Raw genomic sequence first — 22,698 nt, 5'->3', positions numbered from 1 at the left:
ATGTACTGACCCCAAACTTTTGAACGGTAGTGTACATTTACAGAAATGAGGAAGTGTAAGTTAACTTATCAAAAGTCAAGTATATTTTAACATTTATATTAGCTATATTTTACAAAAAAAAAAAAAAGTTAATATATATGAAAATTTGCTTTTTTTCATTTGATTTTTGTTTTATTCCAGATAAAAAACCTTCTTTAAACAATATTCGTGTAAAAATGTTAGTTAATGTTAGTACAAAGTACTAATAATTAAATGCATGTTTGTGGTGAGAATGTTGTTGCCCTCGGAGCAATTTTCATGTAATTTTGTCATTTAGATGGATTGTTTGTTTGTATGGAGTTCATGACTGGAGCTCCTGTATTCCTCAATTGTGAACAGATCAAGGAGGAGAAGAAGCCTCCAGCCGCCGCTGCCGCACAGCCTCCTCCTCCTCTCTCCGCTGTCCCGGGAGGATTCCTCAAACAGCTGGTGAGAGAGACCGAGAAAGAGACACGCCACAAAGAGCCAGAGCTCAAAGAGGAGAAGGCGGTGAGATCTCACTTCACTGGGTGGGATTCTGCTGGAAGAACCTGCAGGTTATGCAAGTTTTATCTGGTCAAGTTGGTTATTTAACACTGAAGCGGCTGGTTCCATGGTGGTCTACCAGTGTCAACCAACTTGACCCAGTTGACATACCAGGGGCTGGATGAAATATTCTTTAGAATATATTTTTTGTAACTGCTATCTAACTTTAAGAACAGATTTAATAATATTTTTGTATTCCAAAAAAGATTACCTAAGAATGTTCAAAAGACAAAACTTAAGATTAATTTGAATTTCTGGAAAAAAAAAAAAAAGTTCTTAGAATGTGTGAATTCCTATAAGTTTGGATAAGCTCGAACTTGTCTTAATCCCCAAAAGTGAGATGTTTAATGAATTTATTGGCTTAAATGATTAAATAATACAATATAACATAAGAAAATACATGAATATAAGAAAAAATAAGATGTTCTTAAAATATTTGCAAAAATATTTTTTTGTAAGAATTGCACTTTTTCAAACTTAGAATTTATCTTAAGATCATCTAAACATCTTTCTTATGGAAAAACTATAAAGATGCTCTTCATATATGCAAACTGAAGAATTTTTCAAGAATTGCACTGATTACTGTTGCTATATAAACTTAGAATTTTCTTAAGAAATCTCTTCTGTCTTAAGGAAAAAAAGATAATTTTAACATTTGCAAATTTTTCAATAATTACACTTGGGAACATTCTTATGAACTTAGAATTCGTCTTAAGAAATGTCTTAATTTCTTTCTTAAGGAAAAATAAGATGTTCTTAACATTAGCGAATCTCAAAAATTACACTTATGAACTTCTTATTGAATATTTTTCATGACACTCAGAAGTTCTTATGATTTATCTTAAGAATTGAAACTTTTTAAAGAATTTCGAGAACATTGTCATAAATTTTATCTTAAGAAATGTCTTAACTTCCTCTTTAAGGAAAAAATACAAAGTTCGTAAAATATTAGTAAAGTTTTCAAAAATTACATTCAGGAACATTCTTTTGAACTTGGAATTTGTCTTAAGAAATGCCTTCTTTTTTAAAGACAAAACAAGATAGAACATATTTACGAACCTCTTAGAATCTTAAGAAATGTCTTTACTTCTTAAGAAAAAAAAAATGTTAGCAAATGTTAAGAAATACACATTCTTACAAACATAATATTTGCAAATATTTGCAAACATATAATGCAAATTTTTCAAGAATTATTTTTTTATTACACTTAGGAATTCTTAAGAAAAATCTTAAGAAATCTGTTAAGTTCTTAAGAAAAAATAAGTTCTCAATTTTTTCACAAATAACAGTTAACATTCTAACAAACTTACAATTCATCTTAAGACGTTTCTTAAGAAAAAATAAGATGTTCTTGAAATATTAGCAAATTTCAAGAACTGAACTTATGAACTTCGAGTATTTCTCATGAATTACACTTAGAAATGATAAGAATTCATATTAAGAAATGTCTTAACATCTTAAGAATAAACAATGTTTTTTTTTTAAAAAAAATATTTAAAAAAACTTCAGGAATTGCAAAAATTTTAATTGTTAAAATTAAACTAATGAAATGTCTTACCTTTTTCCTTTAGGAAAAAGAATAAGATGTTCTTAAAATATTAACAAAGTTTTTAAAAATTACACTTAGGAACATTCTTATGAACTTAGAATTTGTCTTAAGAAATGCCTTGGCCTCTTTCTTAAGAAAAACAAGATGTTCTTAGGAAAAACTTTGCAAACTACTAAAGAATTTTTAAATTATTGCATTTTACGAACCTCTTAGAATCTTAAGAAATGTCTTAACTTCTGAAGAAAAAAAGATATATATTATCAAATTTCAAGAATTATACTTAGGAACATTGTTACGAACTTAGAATATTTGCCAATTTTTTTAAGAAATACATTTTATTATTACACTTAGGAATCCTTAGAATTCATCTTAAGAAATATCTTAACTTCTTTCTTAAGAAAAAATAAGTTCTTGAAATAGTAGCAAATGTTTCAAAAATAACACCGAACAACATTCTTACAAAGTTAGAATATTTGCACATTATTACACTAGTTACTATTATAACAGTAGCAGATTTTTCAAAAATTATACTTTTAGCATTCTTACGAACTTAGAATTTATCTTAAGAAATGCTTTGGCTTCTTTTTTAAGAAAATACTTTCAGACTTTTCAAATATTGCGGCATTCTTATGAACCTCTTAGAATCTTAAGAAATGTCTTAACTTCTTTCTTAAGTAGTTTAAATATTTGTTGCCACTGTTATTATTTATCATTATTATGAGCTGGTTTTAGTTGACTATTCCAGCAGATGATGATTTTGTTTTGATGTGAAGATGACTTACACCAGACTCCTTGTGTTTTTAACGCCCCTCACAGCCCAGGAAACTCAGCGACAACCTGGTCCAGAACTTCTTACTTCCTGACCAAACTCCACCAATACTGGAAGCGGAGATGGCACTAAGAGCTGAGCAGCTGGTGAACGGGGAGCGTGGCCGCCACACCACGCTGTCAGAGAAGAAAACATCCACTCCCAGGAGGATCATGTCACCCGATCCAAAAAGTCAAAAAATCGACTCGAAGTCCACCACTCCAGAGGTCAGCCGACAGGAACAGACGCCCAGTCCCAGGACAGATACTATGAAATCTCCAGCTCCACCAAAGGAAAAAGAAGTGAAGAAAGAAGAAGTAAAGGTACAACAGGAAATCAAACCCCAGAAAAAAGAAGTGAAAGAACCGAGGCAAGAACCTGAGGGTCAGATCACTGTAACCCCCATAAGAGAAGAGCCCAAGGTGCCAGTGGTAGGTAGAACATCACAGATACACCAAACACATCAAGGTTCACGTTTCTTAAAAACATCTCTTCTCTTCTTCTCTTCTACAATTTCAGTTTCTATTTCAGATAAATGCTGTTTTTCTGAACTTTCTATTCATGAAAAAAACTACTCAGCTGTTTTCAGCATAGTAATAATAATAAATTATATTATTAAATTAAATAATAAATTACATTGTACATTTTAAAATATATTCAAATAGAATACAGTTATTTTAAATAGTAGAAATATATTTTAAAATGTTGCTGTTTTTGCTTTACTTTGGATCAAATAAATGCAGGCTTGGTGATCAGAAGAGTCTTCTTTAAACAACAATAAAAATCTTTAAAACATTAAAAAACTTTTGACTGATACTTTTTGACTTCTCACAGCTGAGACTTCCATGTAATTTACTTATGTACCATAATGTGACTTTATATTGTTGATACTGAATATTTCGTTTACATTTTTTTTATATGTATAATGAATATTTCAGAGTATGCTTTTTCTTATTTCTCATAAGTACCTGTTTTATTTATTACTCTGAGATGCAAGTTAGCTTAATATTCATCAAGACAAAAAAAGATTTTATTTGGGTTAGATTTTATTTTTTATACTTGATTTTTTTTTTTTTCCATCAGGAATGAATTATACTGTAAGGCTGCTGGTGCTCACTTTTACAATATTTTATATTATTGCTGTAGTTTTCAGTACGTTACTGTGCTAACAGTCATTAAGTTGCTGCATTAATTTTTGGCAAGATTGTAGCAGTATTATTTATTTACATTTCTAGTATTTATAATTTTTAGTAATTCAATGTAAACATTTTTCATTTAATTTTTTCATTTTAATTTTAGTTTAAGTTTTAGTATTATGTGCTTTTATTATTTCATATATATATATATTTCTCTCTCTCTCTCTCTCTCTATATATATATATATATATATATATATATATTTCTATATATGTGTATATTTTAGTACTTTATGTCAATTACAGATTTTTTTTCCCCAGTTTTAGTTAACAGTGACAACAGTGGATTGTATAAGGTTGTTTTACCTGCTCTCTTTCTTTTTCTCTCTGCAGAGGGATGTGTGGTATGAAGCTGGCAAAGTGTGGTATGCTCACAAAGACGGTTATACGCTCGGTTAGTCACCTCTTATACTTGTGTTTGAGTGTCCACCTGACATTTAACAGAACAAAATCTTTTATTAATGACGCATCGTTTGGTGTTTTTAGTAGTTGTTCTGGTTTATCATTCTTGAATTTTACTAAGTCATGTTTAAACATTAATACAGCTCTCCTGTGGTGTCAAATTACAGTTTATTAATAGCATGTTGTTTTAGAGGATGCTATATTTACATGTGGCCTTATTACTGTTTTTGGGACTATCCCAGAGGTCACAGTTTTCATACTGTGTAAAAGCGGACTTGTTGCCTTCAGTTTCATGTCTCGCTCCCTCATTTCTGGTGCAAGATTCTTGTCTTTGCATGAAAAGATGGTAGAAGGCTCAGAGGCTAATCTTCTTGCTGATCGGATCTGTGGTGCCGTTAGCGTTTCTTCAGTTTAGTGATGAATGGGTTTAGTGTTCTTATCTTACCAGGCTCATAGCCTCGCTAAATCTACGCGCAGAGGCTGCCATGTTAGAAGATTCAAGATTACTGCATAAAACACACAGTACTGCAGTATCTTCATGAAGCTAAATCTGTCAGACTCTAAAAAGAACAAAAGCACCATAAAAAAAGTCCATACGAGCTGTTGCACGAAGTTTGACAGTCAAATGCCACTGGTTTCCAGATGTCATGTCCTTGTACACAAAATATTGGATTTTTTTTTTTTTTAAAAAAACTTTCATTAAGTTTTACAGTGACCTTTGATCTGCCTGGCCTCTGATTTGTCACAGCCACTCAGCTAAAACCAGATGAAGGCACACCAGAGCTCCCTGATGGTAGGGTGAGGGTTCGACTGGACTCTGACGGATCCATCCATGATGTATCCCAGTATGAGATTGAAAAGGTGAACTATTAAGCACTATTGACAATGGGAGTAACGGCACACAAACATGGCGGTTTGGTACACACCTCACTGTTGACGTCACAGTTTAGTACTTTTTCGCTTTTTTTTTGTTTTAATTAAACAGTGATTTACTTAAAGGAGAAGTCCACTTCCAAAACAACAATTTACAGATAATTTACTCACCCGCTTGTCATCCAAGTTGTTCATGTCTTTCTGTCTTCAGTCGTAAAGAAATGATGGTTTTTGAGGAAAGCATTTCAGGATTTTTCTTCATATAATGGACTTCAATTGTGCCCCCGATTTTGAACTTCTGAAATGTAGTTTAAATGCAGCTTCAAGGGTCTTATCTAGCGAAACAATCAGCCATTTTTTTTGAAAAATAAAAATTTGTATACTTTTTAAGCACAAAAGCTCGCGTAGCACAGGCTCTCGTCCACGGGTCGTTCTTGAACGATTCGGTTATTTTGAACGAATCTTTAAAGTGACTCGCGAAGAACGAGTCATCTCCGGGAGTGATTCGTTCAGTCACGCATGCGCAACATCCTGTTTGGTTCTGTACTGGAGTTAGTTCACCTGTTTCGAGTCTTCGGGTTTTTCGTGTAATTCGTTCATCTTATGGGGCTGTCATGTGACGCTGATTTTGCTAAAATTAACGAAATGACTCGAAAAAAGATTCGTTAATTTTGCTGAACGAGACTCAACGGTCTGAGTCAGTAAAATGATCCGAACTTCCCATCACTCCTACGAATCACGTCTAAGTTCATTGTCTGTATACTCTGGCTAAAAAAGGTACAGTATGGCAAAAAACTCCATCTTATTTTCTCCTACAACTTCAGAATCGTCCAACACATTGTACCTTTTTGTTTGTAAACAGCGTTTGACTTACTTGCATTTCCGTCTACGTTCCGCGTGACCTTTCGACATGATTCAATAGTATGTCGTGAACGCACATGCCAGAGCCTGTGCTACACGAGCTTTTGTGCTTAAAAAGTAAACAAATTTTTATTTTCGTATTTTTTAAAAATACATAAAATACTTTTTGCCAATCAGCCTCTTTATTAGACTGCTGATTTCCTGTATCAACAAGCATACAAAATACTAAATACAAAAATACTAAGATTAAATGTATTTAAATACCAAATACATTTGACTTTTTCCAAAGGTATTTAAATACAAAAATTTAAATCGGGAATCGTGAATTATTTGATTTAGGTCGGAACTTCAAATCACGTATCGCGAGTCATTTATTTAGATCGGAACTTTGCGAATCATTTGATTCAGATAGTGGCTTAGGAGCAGGTTTGCGATTCATTTGATTAAGATCAGGATTTCAAATCGCCTATTGCTTATCATTTACTTAGGTCGGAACTTTGCACATCGCAAATCATTTGATTCAGGTCGTGGTTTCGGAGCATATTGTTTAGGTTGGAAGTTCTCGTTTGCGAATCATTTGATTCAGATCGGAACTCCAAATAGCGTATCGCGAATCATTTTATTTAGATCGGAACATCGAGTATCGCAAATCTTTTGATTTAGATCAGAACGTTGTGTATTATGAATCATTTGATTCAGATCTGGACTTCGCTTCGTGAATCATTAGATTTAGATCGGAACTTCGCGTATCGTGAATCATTTGACTTAGAACAGAACTTCGCGTATCGTGAATCATTAGATTTAAATCGGAACTTATAGCGTATCGAGAATCATTTGATTTAGATCAGGAATTCACAATGGGTTCGCGAATCATTTGATTCAGGTTGGGATTTTTTCTGATTTCTGTTTTTTTTTATTAAACAGTAGAAAACATCAAAAGTACAGTTATAAAAACAAAACAAAGAAAAAGAAAGTATACACAAATACAAAACCCTTAAGAAAATTAACTATGTTTTTAAAATTTTCATAAGGGATGTATTGCCAGGTTAACAAAAAATAAATGCAGTCATTAAGAGGACACATATGAGGAATATGGAGATGCAGTTTTCACTGTTTTAGGGTTACCAGAACTTTGGACGGTGTCGATACTTGTCTAGACCAACTTTGAGCAAAGAAAATAGAGGTTTAGATTTAGAAACACCTTTAGCGAATTTTTTTGGTACAACTGTGTGTACCGTTACACCCCTTCTTCTAACTCAACATATGATGTGCGTGACCAGTGCTGACATTGTGTTGGTGGTTGTGTTCAGCTGAACCCACCTGAACTGGACCTGTGTGAGGACTTGAGCGACCTTGTGAGCGTGAACGAGTCGAGCATCCTTCACACTCTGACCACTCGAGCTAAAGGACACCTGCCCTTGACCCACACAGGGCCCAATCTACTGGCTCTGTGGCCTCCACTGTCCCCGCCAGGCAAAGTAAGATCTGTGTATTTATAAAACCATCAGAGACCTGTATGATTACACATTTAGTTTGACATTAGCTATATACAGCACATTAGCTATACATTTATTGCCTAATTGCCTAGTTTGCTTACAACAAAAATGAAATGTTTTTTGCTCAGAGTACCGTCAGAGTTTGAACTGTTTAGAATTGAGCTGAGAATCATTCATTCATTCATTCAACAAGGAAAACATTATTACACAGAATGCTGTAATTTGAAGTCCCACCAGAGAACTTTTTTTGTAAGGTTTTGACATGCAAAACATGAATTAGCTTATTGAATTGTGTTTGCTTTCTGCTTCAGGCACTTCGGAGCAGACGCTGGGAGTCCTGGGAGGCTCCTGGTCCACTGCAGGCCCTGGTGAGAAGGGTGTACGTGTCAATAGTGGGTCAGCGGAGGGACCAGACGCTGGTGGCTTTGGGCCGCAGTGGCACAGGGAAGACGACTTCCTGTCAGTCATTTTCCCAGGAGCTGCTGAAACAAGCGGGAACTGCAGGAGGAAGCCTTACCTGTGAGTGGATCCACTTTTGTGTTTGTAACCCGAAGGTATAGAACAGCAGAAAACAAAATCTCAGAAATTACCAATAGAAATGAATTGAATAAGTGGTTAAATAATTTGCACGCTGGCTGGATTCTGTTTCTCAAAGAGCCTCTGGTGGGTACAGGCTCCTATCCTGTAATTACAACAGCGTCTTCCTCTCACAGCGTGACATGTTTTGCACCACTGAATATCTGCGCTTGTGTGTGAATTAAGTGATAGGTGAAATGCTATAGCAACAGTTTAGAGGCTGTTTGGTGGTGTTTGTCCGTTGTCACAGGTTCTGAGACATGATTTGTGTGTGTAACTGCAGTAGAGCGGCTCCAGGCAGTGTTTACAGTGCTGCGCTCGTTTGGGTGTGTGAGCTCGTCTCACAGCGAGGCCTCAACTCGATTCGCTATGGTGCTCTCACTGGACTTCAACCATGCCGGACTCGCTGCTGCTGCACATCTGCAGGTGCTCTGTACATCTGTCTTTATTTATCTGTCTTTCTGTCTGTTATCTTTCTGTCTGTCTGTCTTCCTGTCTGTTCGTCCGTCTATCATCTGTCTGTCCGTCCGTCCATCTGTCCGTCTGTGATCTGTCTGTCCGTCCGTCCGTCCATCCGTCATCTATCTATCTGTCCATCTGTCCGTCCATGATCAATCTATCTATCTGTTCATTCATCTGTCTGTCTGTCCGTCTGTCCATCTGTCCCTCATCTGTCTATCTGTCCATCTGTCTGTCATCTATCTATTTGTCTGTCTGTCCGTCCGTCCGTTATCTATCTATCTATCTATCTATCTATCTATCTATCTATCTATCTGTCTGTCTGTCTGTCTGTCTGTCTTTCTGTCTATCGATCTATCTGTCTGTCTGTCTTTCTGTCTATCTGTCTCTCTGTCTACCTATCTGATTGTCTTTCTGTCCGTTCATCCGTCTATCATCTGTCTATCTGTCCGTTCATCTGTCAGTCATCTATCTGTCTGTTATCTATCTATTTGTCTGTCCGTCCGTCCGTCATCTATCTATCTATCAATCTATCTATCTATCTATCTGTCTGTCTGTCTGTCTGTCTTTCTGTCTGTCTATCTTTCTGTCTGTCCATCTGTCCATCCACCTGTTATCTATGTATCTATCTGTCTTTCTGTCTGTCTGTCTGTCCATCCATCTGTTATCTGTCTATCTATCTATCTATCTATCTATCTATCTATGTATCTATCTATCTATATCTATCTATCCATCTGTATATCTGTATATCTGTCTGTCCATCCTTCCATCCGTCTGTCATCTATCTATCTATCTATGTCATCTATCTGTCTTTCTGTTTGTCTGTTCATCCATCCATCCATCCATTCATCCATCTGTCTATCTTTCTATCTGTCTGGCTGTCCATTCATTCCTCCCTCCGTCTATCTATCTATATATATGTCTGTCTGTCTGCCTGCCTGTCTGCCTGTCCATCTATCATCTATCATCTGTCTATCCAGTCCATCTATCAAATGTTTTCTCTCTATGTTTCAGACCATGCTGCTAGAGAAATGGAGGGTGTGTCAGAGGCCGGAGGGAGAGAGTAACTTCCTGGTTTTCTCCCAGATGCTCGCAGGCCTCAGCACAGACATGAGGTCAGTTAGGTCCCTAGAGCTCTCTGCGGTCACTCTCAGTAGCTTTTTGCTTCTTGTATTGTGAAGCCCCTTTCTGGCTTCCTGGCTTCTGTCCTCACAAGGCTGAGTGCAGCGTTATTAGATGGCAAAGACAAAGTTACCCGTCATTAAACCCCAGATCATTCACCCTATTGTTAGGGGTTTGTTTTTGGATTCGGTTTCCCCTCAGAGGCACGCACAAGCTCTTCAGCGAACGCCGCTTTGGCAGAACGCCTGCTCTTTTCATAGCTTTGCCTTAAAACAAAAGCTCCAGAGAGCTTGAGGAGGCAGGATCTTGCCTGATGTCATTTCCTGTTTAAATTTGAGTGTAACTGTCTTGTTCTCTAATCACAGGACTGAACTGCAGCTGCACCAGTTAAAGGAACACAACTCTTTTGGAATTTCATGCCCAACCAAGGTACAGATTGTTTAAAAAAGCAAAAACATAAACAGGGGCGAGAAAAAAAGTCATGAATGGTAAACTAACATGATTAGTGCATCTGCTCTAACATGATGAAGTTTGGTGCTCATTTGGGAAACACACATTTAAGTCTGGCTTGCAACATTTCCTGATCCTGTTCTCCCCACATCTCCCCACAATTCCATCCAGTGGAGAGGAAAAAAGTGTGAATTAATTACATTTTAGATTAAATTTTAAATTGAATAAAAAAAGTAACTCAGTTTAAATTGAATTATTAAATTATTATTATAAATTAAATGCAACTTGATTAAAATGTAAATTAAGTTAAATGGAAAGTTACTTTTAAAGGTGCTATATAAAATATTGTTGATTATATTATTAAATTAATGTTTTCATTAAAAAAAAAATTATAATTGTTTACATTAAAAGTTAGTATATTCTAGTAATTTCTAGTAAATTGAATAGTGTGTTCAATTTTATTTACAGTGATATATACAATATAGCAGTGTACAATATATAACTTCTTGATTGTTTACGTTGTTTCAAAATGTAAACTATTATCGGTCATTTGTAATCTGATAAATGTGACTTTAAGGCATTAAGAAACTATTAACATCATGGTTTTCTAAAAGCTGCTTTGAAAATTTGTATTGTGATGTGTCTTGCACATATGCTCTGACTTAAGCTTTTCTTTAATATGATTTAATAAATTTAGTTTTTCATCCTTCACTTCAGGTGGATGAAAAGCAGAGAGCTTCAGTGGGTTTTGGGAAGCTACTGGCTGCCATGAACACTTTAGGATTCTCAGCAGATGAGCAGAAGGCTATCTGGCATGTTTTGGCAGGAATCTACCATCTCGGCGTTGCAGGAACATGCAAGGGTAAATCAGGACTAGACTTAAGGCTGTGTTTTGTCAAGCGAAAAGTATTAGGTGAGTCTTTACTCTGTTTTTCCTTTCTTTCACGGCTTCAGTGGGCCGTAAGCAGTTTATGAGTTTTGACAGCGCGCAGACGGCCAGCGCCATCCTGGGTTGTGAGGGAGAAGAGCTCCACACTGCTGTCTTCAAACACCACCTGAGGCAGTTGCTGCAGAGAGCGACCGGAGGCGTCAGGGAGCGCCGCCCCACAGAGGAACCAGAGGACGGTCAGAAATACACACTGACATCCTGGACACCTATTATATGGATACTTACCAAATAAAAGAAGAGTTTGGTTCCAAAATGCGATAAACACCATTTTTTTAAAAACTGAGCTCCTGCCAAAATCAGTCAAAATTCGATATCTGTCGTGTTGTTCTGTCATGTTTTTACCCTATTTTCCAAACCGCAGCAAACGCCAGTCTGTCTTCTCTGCAGAATGCGATACATCTGCTCAACCAATCAGTGCAACTGAGCCGATCAGCATATTTGTGTTTTTGCTTAGAGAAGCTTCAAAAGTTTTTACCTGTTTTTGCAACGTTGAGTAATGTATCACAGACACGTCTGACGAATACTTTCATAAACAAAGTGTAGTTAGGGTGTAAATAAAAGATTCATTTTACAGTGTAGAGAGCTTCGTTGATTATAATTGAACTTTGTGAGATCGCAGTGTACTAAGATGAGTAACAGCTTTTAATGATTTTTAAGGGAGTTTATAAATGTGATATTGATTTAATACAAGTTAAATAAACAAGAAGTTTATATTAAGTGACTTACATTGTCTGACTGTAACACTATTGCCTGATTTTGCGCTATTTCGTCATCAAAAATAGTTTGAAAAAAGTAACAACTGAGCCGCTGCACATCTCCATTCAAACACAGTGATGTTTTGTTTATGAATGAACATGCGTTTTTAAACAAATCTTATGAGTCAATGATTCAATTTTCCATTCATAAAGACAGTTTTAGTACTACTGGCAGTTTTAGTTTCATTTTTAAAGTATCATTTCATTTCATTTTTTTCAGTTATTTAAATCATAAGAAGAAAAAGTAAGCGCAGAGCCCTGATGGATTTGTTGTGTTTTGAATCAGTTTTTATAATAAATCTTTGAAAATCTAAATCTGGATTTTTAATGTTATTATAACCTAAAGATGCTATGTGAAAATTTGAAACAGAAAATAGTGGTTTTCATCTTGCCACTTTCTTGGTAAAGAAAACACATTTTTACTCAAATTAATCAAAATGGATTTATAGCGTTTTGGAACCAAACTCAAATATTGAAAACAATATTCAAATATTGTTTGAGTTTTTATAAAGTTTTATTACTCAGTTGATAAGCACAACTGTTTTCAACATTGATAGTAGTAAGAAATGTTTCTTGAGCTCAAATCAGCATGTTAGAATTATTTTTGAAGGATCATGTGACATTGAAGACTGGAGTAATGATGCTGAAAATTCAGCTTTGCATCAAATAAATAAATTAAATTTTAAATTATATTCAAATAGAAAACGTTTTTTTAAAATTGTAATAATATTTCACAGTTTCACTATTTTTATTGTATTTTTGATCAAATAAATACAGCCTTGGTGAGCAGAAGAGATCTCAAAAACATAAGTTACCAGAATCTTACAAACCTCTGTTTAAGGATGTCCTAAAAAGGTAAATACGTCAACTGTGTGTGTGTGTTTCAGGTCCAAAACTGAGTGCTACTCAGTGTGTTGAAGGGATGGCGGCTGGTCTCTATGAGGAACTCTTCACCACTATTGTGTCACTGATCAATAGGTAAACACGCACTGACAGGTATATCTCTCTAAAGTGATGTAGCACAGTTTCCTAGCCTTTTTCTTGTTTTCTCTCCAGAGCGCTGCACTCTCAGCAGCTGACGCTGGCCTCTGTGATCGTGGTGGACACACCGGGTCTGAGAAACCCCAGACACAGCGGGGACGAGCGGGCCGCCGGGTTCTCTGAGCTCTGTCACAACTACTTACAGGAGAGACTGCTGGAGCATTACTTCAACCACACATTCACACACACGCTGGAGAGATACACACAGGTACCACACAGTCTCCAAACACTACAGAGACATGTTTGAAACAGTGCTTTATACAGTTGTTCTAAAAAAAAAATACTGGATATGAATATGAACCTTGCTGATTTAATTTAAACTGAATAAAATTTTGTTTCATTTAAAAAAATAATAATAATATATAAAATAAAGTAACATTTATAATTTCTGTATGTTTTACTGCCATTTTCTTATTTGGTCAGTAATCTTTAAAATGTAATTTAATAATTTAATTTAATTTATTTAATATTTAATATTTAATTTAATTTAATTTAATTTAATAATTTAATTTAATGCAAAAATAATATTTTTAAAATTTAAATTAATACTTTAAATATTTAGAACAACATTCCTACTCATACTTTTTCAATAAATTATATTTAAAATGCTGAAATAAAGTTTTTTGTGGTCTTTTTTTGCCACTTTTATTGACAACCTCAAACAAATATTGAATATTAACCTTGCTAATTTAATTTATTTTTAATGTAATTAAATAAAAAAATATTTTAATTTAAAATTTAATTTTAGTTTTGCCCAATAAACTTTATCTAAAATTGCCATACTCATTATTTTTCATGGCACCACTTATTAATTTTACTTATTTTGGTGTTTTTGTGTGTGTGTCTGTTTTTTATGTAATGTAATAAAACAGACATACTCTTTATTTGATAAAATAATGGAGAGGTGACAGGCAATTACATTTTTAATTATACATACATAATTTCAGATCATTATTAACTTTCTGATTAATTTTCACAGGAGGGAGTACCTGTAGACTTCGCAGCCCCTGAGACGAGCCCGTCAGAGGTGGTGTGTGCTGTTGACCAGCCTGGACTGCAGGTATCACTCACTGATCCTCAACACACTTCCTACAGACGTCAGTCACACGCGTACGTTTCACAGCATGTCTCTATGTGCATTCTCAGGTTAGAGGCCCGGAAGGCGACTCTCGAGGTCTCCTGTGGGTTCTGGATGAAGAGATGGTCACACCTGGCTCCACCGAGAGCACAGTTCTGGAAAGAGTGTGTCAGTACTTCAGCGGCACAGGTACTTCTGCCTGATTCTGGCATCCTTTGATGTTTTTGACCTGAAGATGTTTCCTCAGGTTTGATCTTTCTGCTTGCTTCTCAGTGCGCCAGTGCGAGCAGCCTCTGCAATGTGAGATCGCTCACCTGATGGGTTCAGATCCAGTTCGCTATGATCTCTCAGGCTGGTTCGGTCAGGTCCAGAACAACCCCTCTGTCCTTAACGCCTGTTCCCTGCTGCAGAACTCCTCAATGTAAGAGACTACAGGGCGGATGATCATAGGTTTTCCTCAAATAAAATTCTGTAAAGAGCAAAAAAAACAACAACAAATAAGTGCCTTTTCTAAAAGTTGTCAGCATCAGGCTCAGAGTAGCCTTCACACTGATGCCAGGTGTATTCACACTTGACAGTATTCACACTTGTCTTTATTGCGGCACGTTTGCGTCATCAGTGTGAATACCATTGTGAGTACTGGCAGCAGATGTTTACCACTGTTGCTAGGGAACAGTTCAGGAGGACAAGATGCCAATTTCAGTGTTCAGTGTTACTGAATTTGATTTATTACCAAAATTAACACACACAGTACTTGCGTTTGTCTGCTGCATGCGTACTGCAAGAGATGCGAAGAATGCAAGATGCTTTCCAACAGCAATTTATTCAGAGACAAGCAGCTATGAGAAATGAATTATACTATATTAAATGAGACATGGAAGAATCCAAAAATGCAAATTATGTGGCATTATTATGTCACTTCTGTGAGCAAGGATGGGCTGTTGTCATACCAGTTCACATGAATAAAATAAAATAAACAAATTTTCAACCATATTTTACATTCATTTCCTTATATTTTCTAATATGTATTTCCCAAATGTCCCTGAGTTCACATGAACCAAACATATACAATCTTTTAATATAATTAATATTTTGACATTACTTATATATAACATCAAATTATTAATAACTTTTAAGTTTTAACATTTACATTTAACATTTAATTTTAATTTTGCAAGGTTCAATATTCAGAATTTTGTTTGAGGAAAAACTGTTGTATGCAAGCACTCTTAGAAGTCTTCCATACAGCACTGCATGAAATAAAATAAAATAAAATAAAATAAAATATAATAAATAAAAATTTTCAATTTTCATTAATTTAATGAATATTTTAACAATACATAATGTCAATATTTATAATGTTATCAACAATTTTCAGAATAACTTTAACATTTAATTTTGCAAGTTTCAGTATTCAGAATTTTATTTGAGAAAAACATATTGTATGTCAGAAGTCATCCATACAGTACTGCATAAAATAAAATAAAATAAAATGAAATAAAATAAAGTACTGTAGTTCATGTGTACCAAACATGCTATATTGCTTTCATACCATACCATAAAATAATAAATAAAATAAAATAATTATAAACATTTTCAACCATTTTTAACATATCCTTATATTTTCTAATATATATTTCCCAAGTGTCCCTGAGTTCACGTGAACCAAACATATTCAATCTTTTAATATAATGAATATTTTAACAATACTTATACGTATATAATGTCAAATTATTAATAACTTTCAAAATAACTAAACATTTAATTTTAATTTTGCAAGGTTCAATATTCAGAATTTTATGTGAGGAAAAGCTATTGTATGTAAGCACTTGTAGAAGTCATCTATACAGCACTGCATAAAATAAAATAAAATAAAATAAATATTTAAATAAAATAAATTGAAAAAAGTCCCACCCATATTTATAAAATTTGAATATATTTCCTTTTGTTTTACTGCCATTTTGCTATTTGTTCAATATACTATCTCTAAATGCCATAGCTGCTATTTTTCATGGCACTTCTATTAATACAAAATTAAGAGATGAATGAATATTTTAATATTGCCATTTTGCTATGCCCTTAAACTATGTCTAGAAATGCCATACCTTTTTTTAGCACTTTTATTGATATAATAATGGAGAGAAGACAGTAAATTCACTTTTTATTAATACTAATGACTTTTATAGCATCAGTACTGTAGTTAATGTGTACCAAACACCATATGGCCTTTGTACCATTTGTAAACCTCATTGGAGTACAAACAAACTTGACAAAAAAGCTTCCAACCCAATTAAAAACAAACTGAACTATGAAGTCAAATGGATGTGGGTTCTAATTCTCTGTCTCCTTCCCTCACTTGTTCCTGTTCTCAGTGGAGCGGTGAAGGCCCTATTCAGTCCACGGGCGTCCGTCCCTCCTCTGTGCCGGGGTTTGGGTGGCGTGGAGGGCGGCTCTCAGCGTTCACTGGAGAGGTGCGGCACGGTGCGGAAGACTCTGAGCGGAGGGATGGCGGCCCTCAGGAGACATTCCCAGTGCATCGCTGTCAAACTGCAGGCGGTGAGAAACAAATGAGCCGTTAAGAAGCCGTTTCCATCTGCCTTTTGTCTGTAAAGCCTCTTCACTCTTTCCATAACTCTCTCTCTCTCTGAGCAGGATGCGCTGGTGAATCTGATTCGACGAGCACGGCCGGTCTTCCTGCAGTGTTTGAGTGCTAAGACAGATGGCTGTGGCTTTGATGTCCCAGCACTGCGTGTACAGCTGCACTCCACACACCTGCTGCCGGCACTGCAGCTGTACCGAACAGGTCACACACACACACGCACATTCATCCATGTTTGTTTTTTATCATGTATGGGACTCTAATGACTTCTGTTGTACTTCATTAAAGCAAATTACATTTTGTTTGCTGAGAAGTTACTCTCCCTTGGGTTTTCCAAGATGTAGATGAGTTTGTGTTTTCATCAGAACAGATTTGGAGAAATTCAGCATTTAGCATTTGCTCACCAATGGATGCTCTGCAGTGAATGGGTGCCATCAGAATGAGAGTCCAAACAGCTGAGAAAAACATCTCAATAATCCACAAGTAACCCACACCACTCCATTCCATCAATTAACATCTTGTGAAGTGAAATGCTGAGTGATCATTAATGCGTTTTTAACTTTAAAACAACGCCAAAATACAAGTCCATAAAAAATAGAATCTGCCTTCAGTGAAAAAGTCCATTCCCTGTTGTTCTCTCACATCAAAATCCACCGACATATTTGTTTAGAACTGTATTGGAGTGGTGGGGGTTACTTCTGGATTACTGTGATTTTGTTTTTTTTTAAATCAGCTGTTTGAATTCTCATTCTGACCCATTCACTCATTCACTGCAGTGGATCCAATGGTGCGCAAGTGATGTAATGCTACATTTCTCCAAATCTGTTCTGATGAACAAACTAATCTAAATCTCGGATGACCTAAAGTGGGTACATTTTATGGCAAATTGTAATTGTTGAGTGAACTATTGCTTTAAGATTAGAGATTTTAACCATTTGTGGTACAGACATGATTCATTCCTCAGGTTGCATACTGCATCTCAAACATACTTAACATATGAAGCAGTTCTCCTCAGGTCCCATATTGTATGAAAACATCTGCTAAACGATTACATGTAAATGTAATGTAAATATTGTTGTCTCTGTGTTTTGCAGGCTACCCTGAACACATCTGCCTGGGTGATTTCCGCTGTCGTTTTCAGGCCCTCTCTGCTCCCATAATGAAGCGATATGGTTCTGTCTTCATTACCCCTGACGAGAGGAAGGTCTGGACGTCCTGAAACACAGCGGCACACACACGCCTCATTACCCTCTGTTAAAATCTCATTTATTTTTAATGATGTCAAATGATGACGTTATTTATTTCCCTGTTTATTAACTTGTTTATTGATTAGCCAGTTTTTGCTTGAACAGCCCTCATTGATTCAGGGAGCTGATGTTCCAAAAGTGGGCCTGAGCTCTGTCTGTTTGTGTTTACATCCCTTTATATCAGGCTGTGGAGGAATTATTGATTGATCTGGATTTGGACAAGAAAAGCATTGTTTTAGGAGCGAGTAGGGTGAGTCATCTATGTGTCTGTCTGTCCGTCCATCCATCCATCCATCCATCCATCCATCCATCCATCCATCCATCCATCCATCCATCCATCCATCCATCCATCCATCCATCCATCCATCCATCCATCTATCTATCTATCTATCTATCTATCTATCTATCTATCTATCTATCTATCTATCTATCTATCTATCTATCTATCTATCTATCTATCTATCTTCCAGTCTCTCTTCTTCTTCTATCTTTAATTCTGTCGTTCTGTCTATCTATCTATCTATCTGTCTATTATCGTTCTATCGTTCTATCATTCTGTATCATTCTGTTGTTCTGGCGCTCTGTCTATCTCTCTGTCTATTGTCATTCTTTCTGTCATCTATCTATCTATCTATCTATCTGTCTATCTATCTATCTATCTATCTTTCTATTATTTTATAGTTATGTTGCTCTATCATTCTATGTATTGTTCTATGTATCATTCTTTCTGTCATCTATCGATCTATCCATCCATCCTCCCAATCATTTGTTCTATTGTTCTATCATTCTATCATTTATCCTTCACTTCTGAAGTGTTCAGGTCATTTACTCTCTGATGTGTGTGTTAATGAAGGTGTTTATGAAGCGTGGTGTCCTGAGGTCTTTAGATCAGCAGAGAGATCAGTTGTTGAGCGGCTGGCTAGTGCAGCTTCAAGCGTCCTGTCTGGGTCATCTGGGCCGCCAGAAATACCGCCGCATGAAGGTGAGTCTCTTTTGTCCTCTGCTGGAGCAGACGATGGTTATAGATCTGCGGATATGGGCTCAGAGATGAATCTCTGTAGTGATGTTCCTCTTTGTAGTGACCCAGTGTTCAGTGAGGGGAAGTAAAATGAACAATCAAACAAAGTTATGACATCTCTGCTGCAATAATCCCTGAGTAACTTCAGGGGGAAAATTAAATTCTAGGAATGGTGTAATATATTGCTTTTAATGGACTTTAATTATAGTGCTACAGTCTGGTGTATAGTTGTGTCAGTGTGGGTCTGATGCAGCGAATAATGTGTGTGCTGATCTGGGATCAGGTTCAGCAGATGGCAGTGAGCTGTATTCAGAGAAATGTGCGAGTCCTCACTGCAGTGGTTCGCTGGAGCTGGTGGAAGCTGCTGTGTAGAGTGCGCCCCCTGCTGGACGTCAACATGGATGACCAGCGGCTCAGATCCAAAGAGGTAAAGACCCATTGACAAAGGGCATGTGCATATTATACATCATATTTAAACAACGAAATAATCATCTGTGCAGTGGTATTAGTGCAATTAAAGTACATATGTGCAACAAAAAATATGTCTGTCTGTCTGTCTGTCATCTATGTATATGTCTATGTATTTATGTATGTATGTATCTGTCTGTCTATCTATCTATCTATCTGTCTATCTGTCTATCTATCTATCTGTCTATCTATCTGTCTATCTATCTATCTATCTATCTATCTATCTATCTATCTATCTATCCATCTATCTATCATCTATCTAACTGTCTGTCTGTCCATCTGTCTGTCTGTCATCTATCTTTCTGTCTGTCTGTCGGTCCATCTGTCTGTCTGTGTCTGTCTGTGGTTCGGTCATCTATCTATCTATCTATCTGTCTGTCTATCATCTATCTATCTAACTGTCTGTCTGTTTGTCATCTATCTTTCTGTCTGTCTGTCTGTCTATCTATCTATCTATCTGTCTGTCTGTTATCTACCTTTCTGTCTGTCTGTCTATCTTTCTGTCTGTCAGTCGGTCGGCCTGTCTATCTATCTATCTATCTATCTATCTATCTATCTATCTATCTGTCATCTATATATCTATCTATCTGTCTATCATCTATCTATCTATCTATCTATCTATCTAACTGTCTGTCTGTCGGTCATCTGTCTTTCTGTCTGTCTATCTATCTATCTATCTGTCTAACTGTCTGTCTGTCGGTCATCTGTCTTTCTGTCTGTCTGTCTATCTATCTATCTATCTATCTATCATCTATCTATCTGTCTGTCTGTCATCTATCTTTCTGTCTGTCTGTCGGTCCATCTGTCTGCCTGTCATCTGTCTGTCTGTCTGTCTGTCTGTCTGTCTGTCTGTGTCTGTCTGTGGTTCGGTCATCTATCTATCTATCTATCTATCTGTCTGTCTGTCTATCATCTATCTATCTAACTGTCTGTCTGTTTGTCATCTATCTTTCTGTCTGTCTGTCTGTCTGTCTGTCTATCTATCTATCTATCTATCTATCTGTCTGTCTGTTATCTACCTTTCTGTCTGTCAGTCGGTCGGCCTGTCTGTCTATCTATCTATCTATCTATCTATCTATCTATCTATCTATCTATCTATCTATCTATCTATCTATCTGTCTGTCTATCTGTTATCTATATATCTATCTATCTATCTGTATCATCTATCTATCTATCTGTCTGTGGGTCTCTCTGTCTGTCTGTCTGTCTATCTTTCTGTCTGTCAGTCGGTCAGTCAGTCAGTCTGTCTGTCTATCTATCTATCTATCTATCTATCTATCTATCTATCTATCTACTGAGTCTGTCTGTCTGTCTGTCTAGATTGTGTTGTTTATCAGATTAATTTCATCTATTGTAATCGTATCACATTCTGTTGTTCAGGATGAGATCACTGCTCTAAGGAGACGTCTGGAAAAGTCAGAGAAAGAACGAAATGAGCTGCGTCAGACCGCAGACAACCTGGAGACCAAGGTATGTGTTTGTGTCGTGCCCCCTGAGCCACATATGAAATGATACTGTCAGATCAGAAATCCCTGAATCAAATTTTCTAGCAGTCGGTGTTCTTAGTGATGGATGGAGTCTGGTTATGTATTCTCATCAGTGAAAGCATATTAACACAAACTCGCTTGTGATCGGCTCATGAAGTGCTAATCTCTGTCATATGACTGCCGCTGATGAATGAACAGCTCTTCTCCTGAGACATTGACAGATTATGGTGTGTGTGTGTGTGTGTGTATGTGTGTACAGGTTACGGCTGTTGTATCTGAATTAAGTGATGAGCGGTTCAGAGGGGAGGCCATGAGTCAAGCTCTAGACATTGAGCGCACGGAGAGATTGCGCCTCGCCAAAGAGAACAAGGAACTGCAGGTACAGCCCACATCTGAGACAGCATTCAGCTCAATCTCAATATTAGTTTGAATGTCCGCTGAGGAATCATTGGAAGTTGTGGCTGATGTAACTACTTGTTCATTTATCAGTTCATTAATGTAAAGTCAGGTCAAGTGCAATGCATTGTGGGATACAGTGCTAATTCAGTATATGATGCCAGTATAACATGCATGGAGAAAATTATTGTGCACATTGCACATACTATATAATGCAGAAAAAGTAAGATTGGTATGGTTTTCCAAACATAGTGTGTCACTGTCACAAATGCCTCACTGCTGTGTCTTCCACTGAATTGTGGGCATCACATCCATTTGTTTGCTCTATGCTGTGTCTCAGAGTCGTATGGACCAGAGTAAAGTGACTTTGGAGGCCCTTGAGAGGCAGTTAGAGGAAGAAAAACAGAAAGTCAAGAATAAAGAAGCTCTCAGCGGAGTGGCGACAGGTAAGACAGGCTTCAGCGTAAATGCAATCAAACATCCTGGTAATGAAAGATAATTACTGTTTTCATGGGTATGTGTGAATCCTGCATGTGCGCACAGAAAGTGAGCTGCAGCTGCAGCTGGAATGTGCACAGACAGAGGTGGAGTTCCTGCGCAGGCGCCTGCGGCAGTCGGAGGAAAGACTTGAGAGTGAGAAAGAGGCCCGTCAGCTGCTGGATACAAAGGTATTAATACTAATTATTATATTAGTTACGAGCTTAAAGAGACACCATATGGTGTTAGTCAAGGTTTCTTTCACAAAACACTCAATTTTAGTTCTTCATTAGTGTTGTTATTGTTTTTATATTAGTAGTTTTAATTAATAATTGAAATAAAGTTACAATAAATTACAAATATTAGAACTTGAAAAATATTAATAATAAAAATATGATCTTGAAAAAACTCATGAAACTATATGAAAATGTTTATTTGGCAAATAACATAATTAATTTAGTTTATGTTGAAGAACTAAAATGACTGAACCTGAAAAAATAAGGCTAAATAAAAATATACATAAAACATAAAAAATAACAATAATAATAATTATTATTATTAATTTATTATTATTATGAAAATGACAAAAGCACACACTGTAAATATAAAAAAAAAATCTAATTCAAATGATTATCAATATAGTATTATTTAAATATTACTAAAATAACACTAAAGTCAGATTTTGTATATACAACAAAACAAATAGAAATCTTCACAAAAAATTAATGAATTAATTCATTCGTTAATTACTACTGTTACAATATGTATTATGTAATGAATTTCTATTATATTATGTAGATAAAAAGCAACATTTTAACATTTTAAAAA

The 22,698-nt window shown here is 35.9% G+C and overlaps 1 protein-coding gene across 4 annotated transcripts in view; it reads left to right on the top strand.

Annotated features, from left to right (window-relative positions):
- LOC127172200 (unconventional myosin-XVIIIb) overlaps positions 1-22,698 on the top strand; it is a 70,146-nt gene that overhangs the window by 9,761 nt on the left and 37,687 nt on the right. For 3 of the 4 annotated variants that reach the window (XM_051121398.1, XM_051121397.1, XM_051121401.1), the window contains 26 exons: positions 379-528; positions 2,930-3,352; positions 4,450-4,510; positions 5,267-5,379; positions 7,563-7,730; positions 8,060-8,267; positions 8,608-8,750; positions 9,798-9,898; positions 10,271-10,334; positions 11,073-11,217; positions 11,310-11,480; positions 12,947-13,037; positions 13,116-13,308; positions 14,080-14,160; positions 14,247-14,367; positions 14,452-14,599; positions 16,551-16,734; positions 16,831-16,981; positions 17,872-17,981; positions 18,209-18,274; positions 18,878-19,006; positions 19,326-19,469; positions 20,891-20,980; positions 21,257-21,376; positions 21,734-21,839; positions 21,937-22,061. In XM_051121398.1, coding sequence (XP_050977355.1) covers positions 379-528; positions 2,930-3,352; positions 4,450-4,510; positions 5,267-5,379; positions 7,563-7,730; positions 8,060-8,267; positions 8,608-8,750; positions 9,798-9,898; positions 10,271-10,334; positions 11,073-11,217; positions 11,310-11,480; positions 12,947-13,037; positions 13,116-13,308; positions 14,080-14,160; positions 14,247-14,367; positions 14,452-14,599; positions 16,551-16,734; positions 16,831-16,981; positions 17,872-17,981; positions 18,209-18,274; positions 18,878-19,006; positions 19,326-19,469; positions 20,891-20,980; positions 21,257-21,376; positions 21,734-21,839; positions 21,937-22,061 — 3,606 coding nt within the window. The remainder of the gene's footprint in view (positions 1-378; positions 529-2,929; positions 3,353-4,449; positions 4,511-5,266; positions 5,380-7,562; positions 7,731-8,059; positions 8,268-8,607; positions 8,751-9,797; positions 9,899-10,270; positions 10,335-11,072; positions 11,218-11,309; positions 11,481-12,946; positions 13,038-13,115; positions 13,309-14,079; positions 14,161-14,246; positions 14,368-14,451; positions 14,600-16,550; positions 16,735-16,830; positions 16,982-17,871; positions 17,982-18,208; positions 18,275-18,877; positions 19,007-19,325; positions 19,470-20,890; positions 20,981-21,256; positions 21,377-21,733; positions 21,840-21,936; positions 22,062-22,698) is intronic. The other variant, XM_051121400.1, reaches the window with a different exon arrangement.

The sequence above is a fragment of the Labeo rohita genome, chromosome 10 (assembly GCF_022985175.1).
Source record: "Labeo rohita strain BAU-BD-2019 chromosome 10, IGBB_LRoh.1.0, whole genome shotgun sequence".
In the NCBI taxonomy this organism is placed as follows: domain Eukaryota; kingdom Metazoa; phylum Chordata; class Actinopteri; order Cypriniformes; family Cyprinidae; genus Labeo; species Labeo rohita.
The sequence above is the reverse complement of the archived record's forward strand: the minus strand, read 5'-3'. Positions and strand labels throughout refer to the sequence as shown.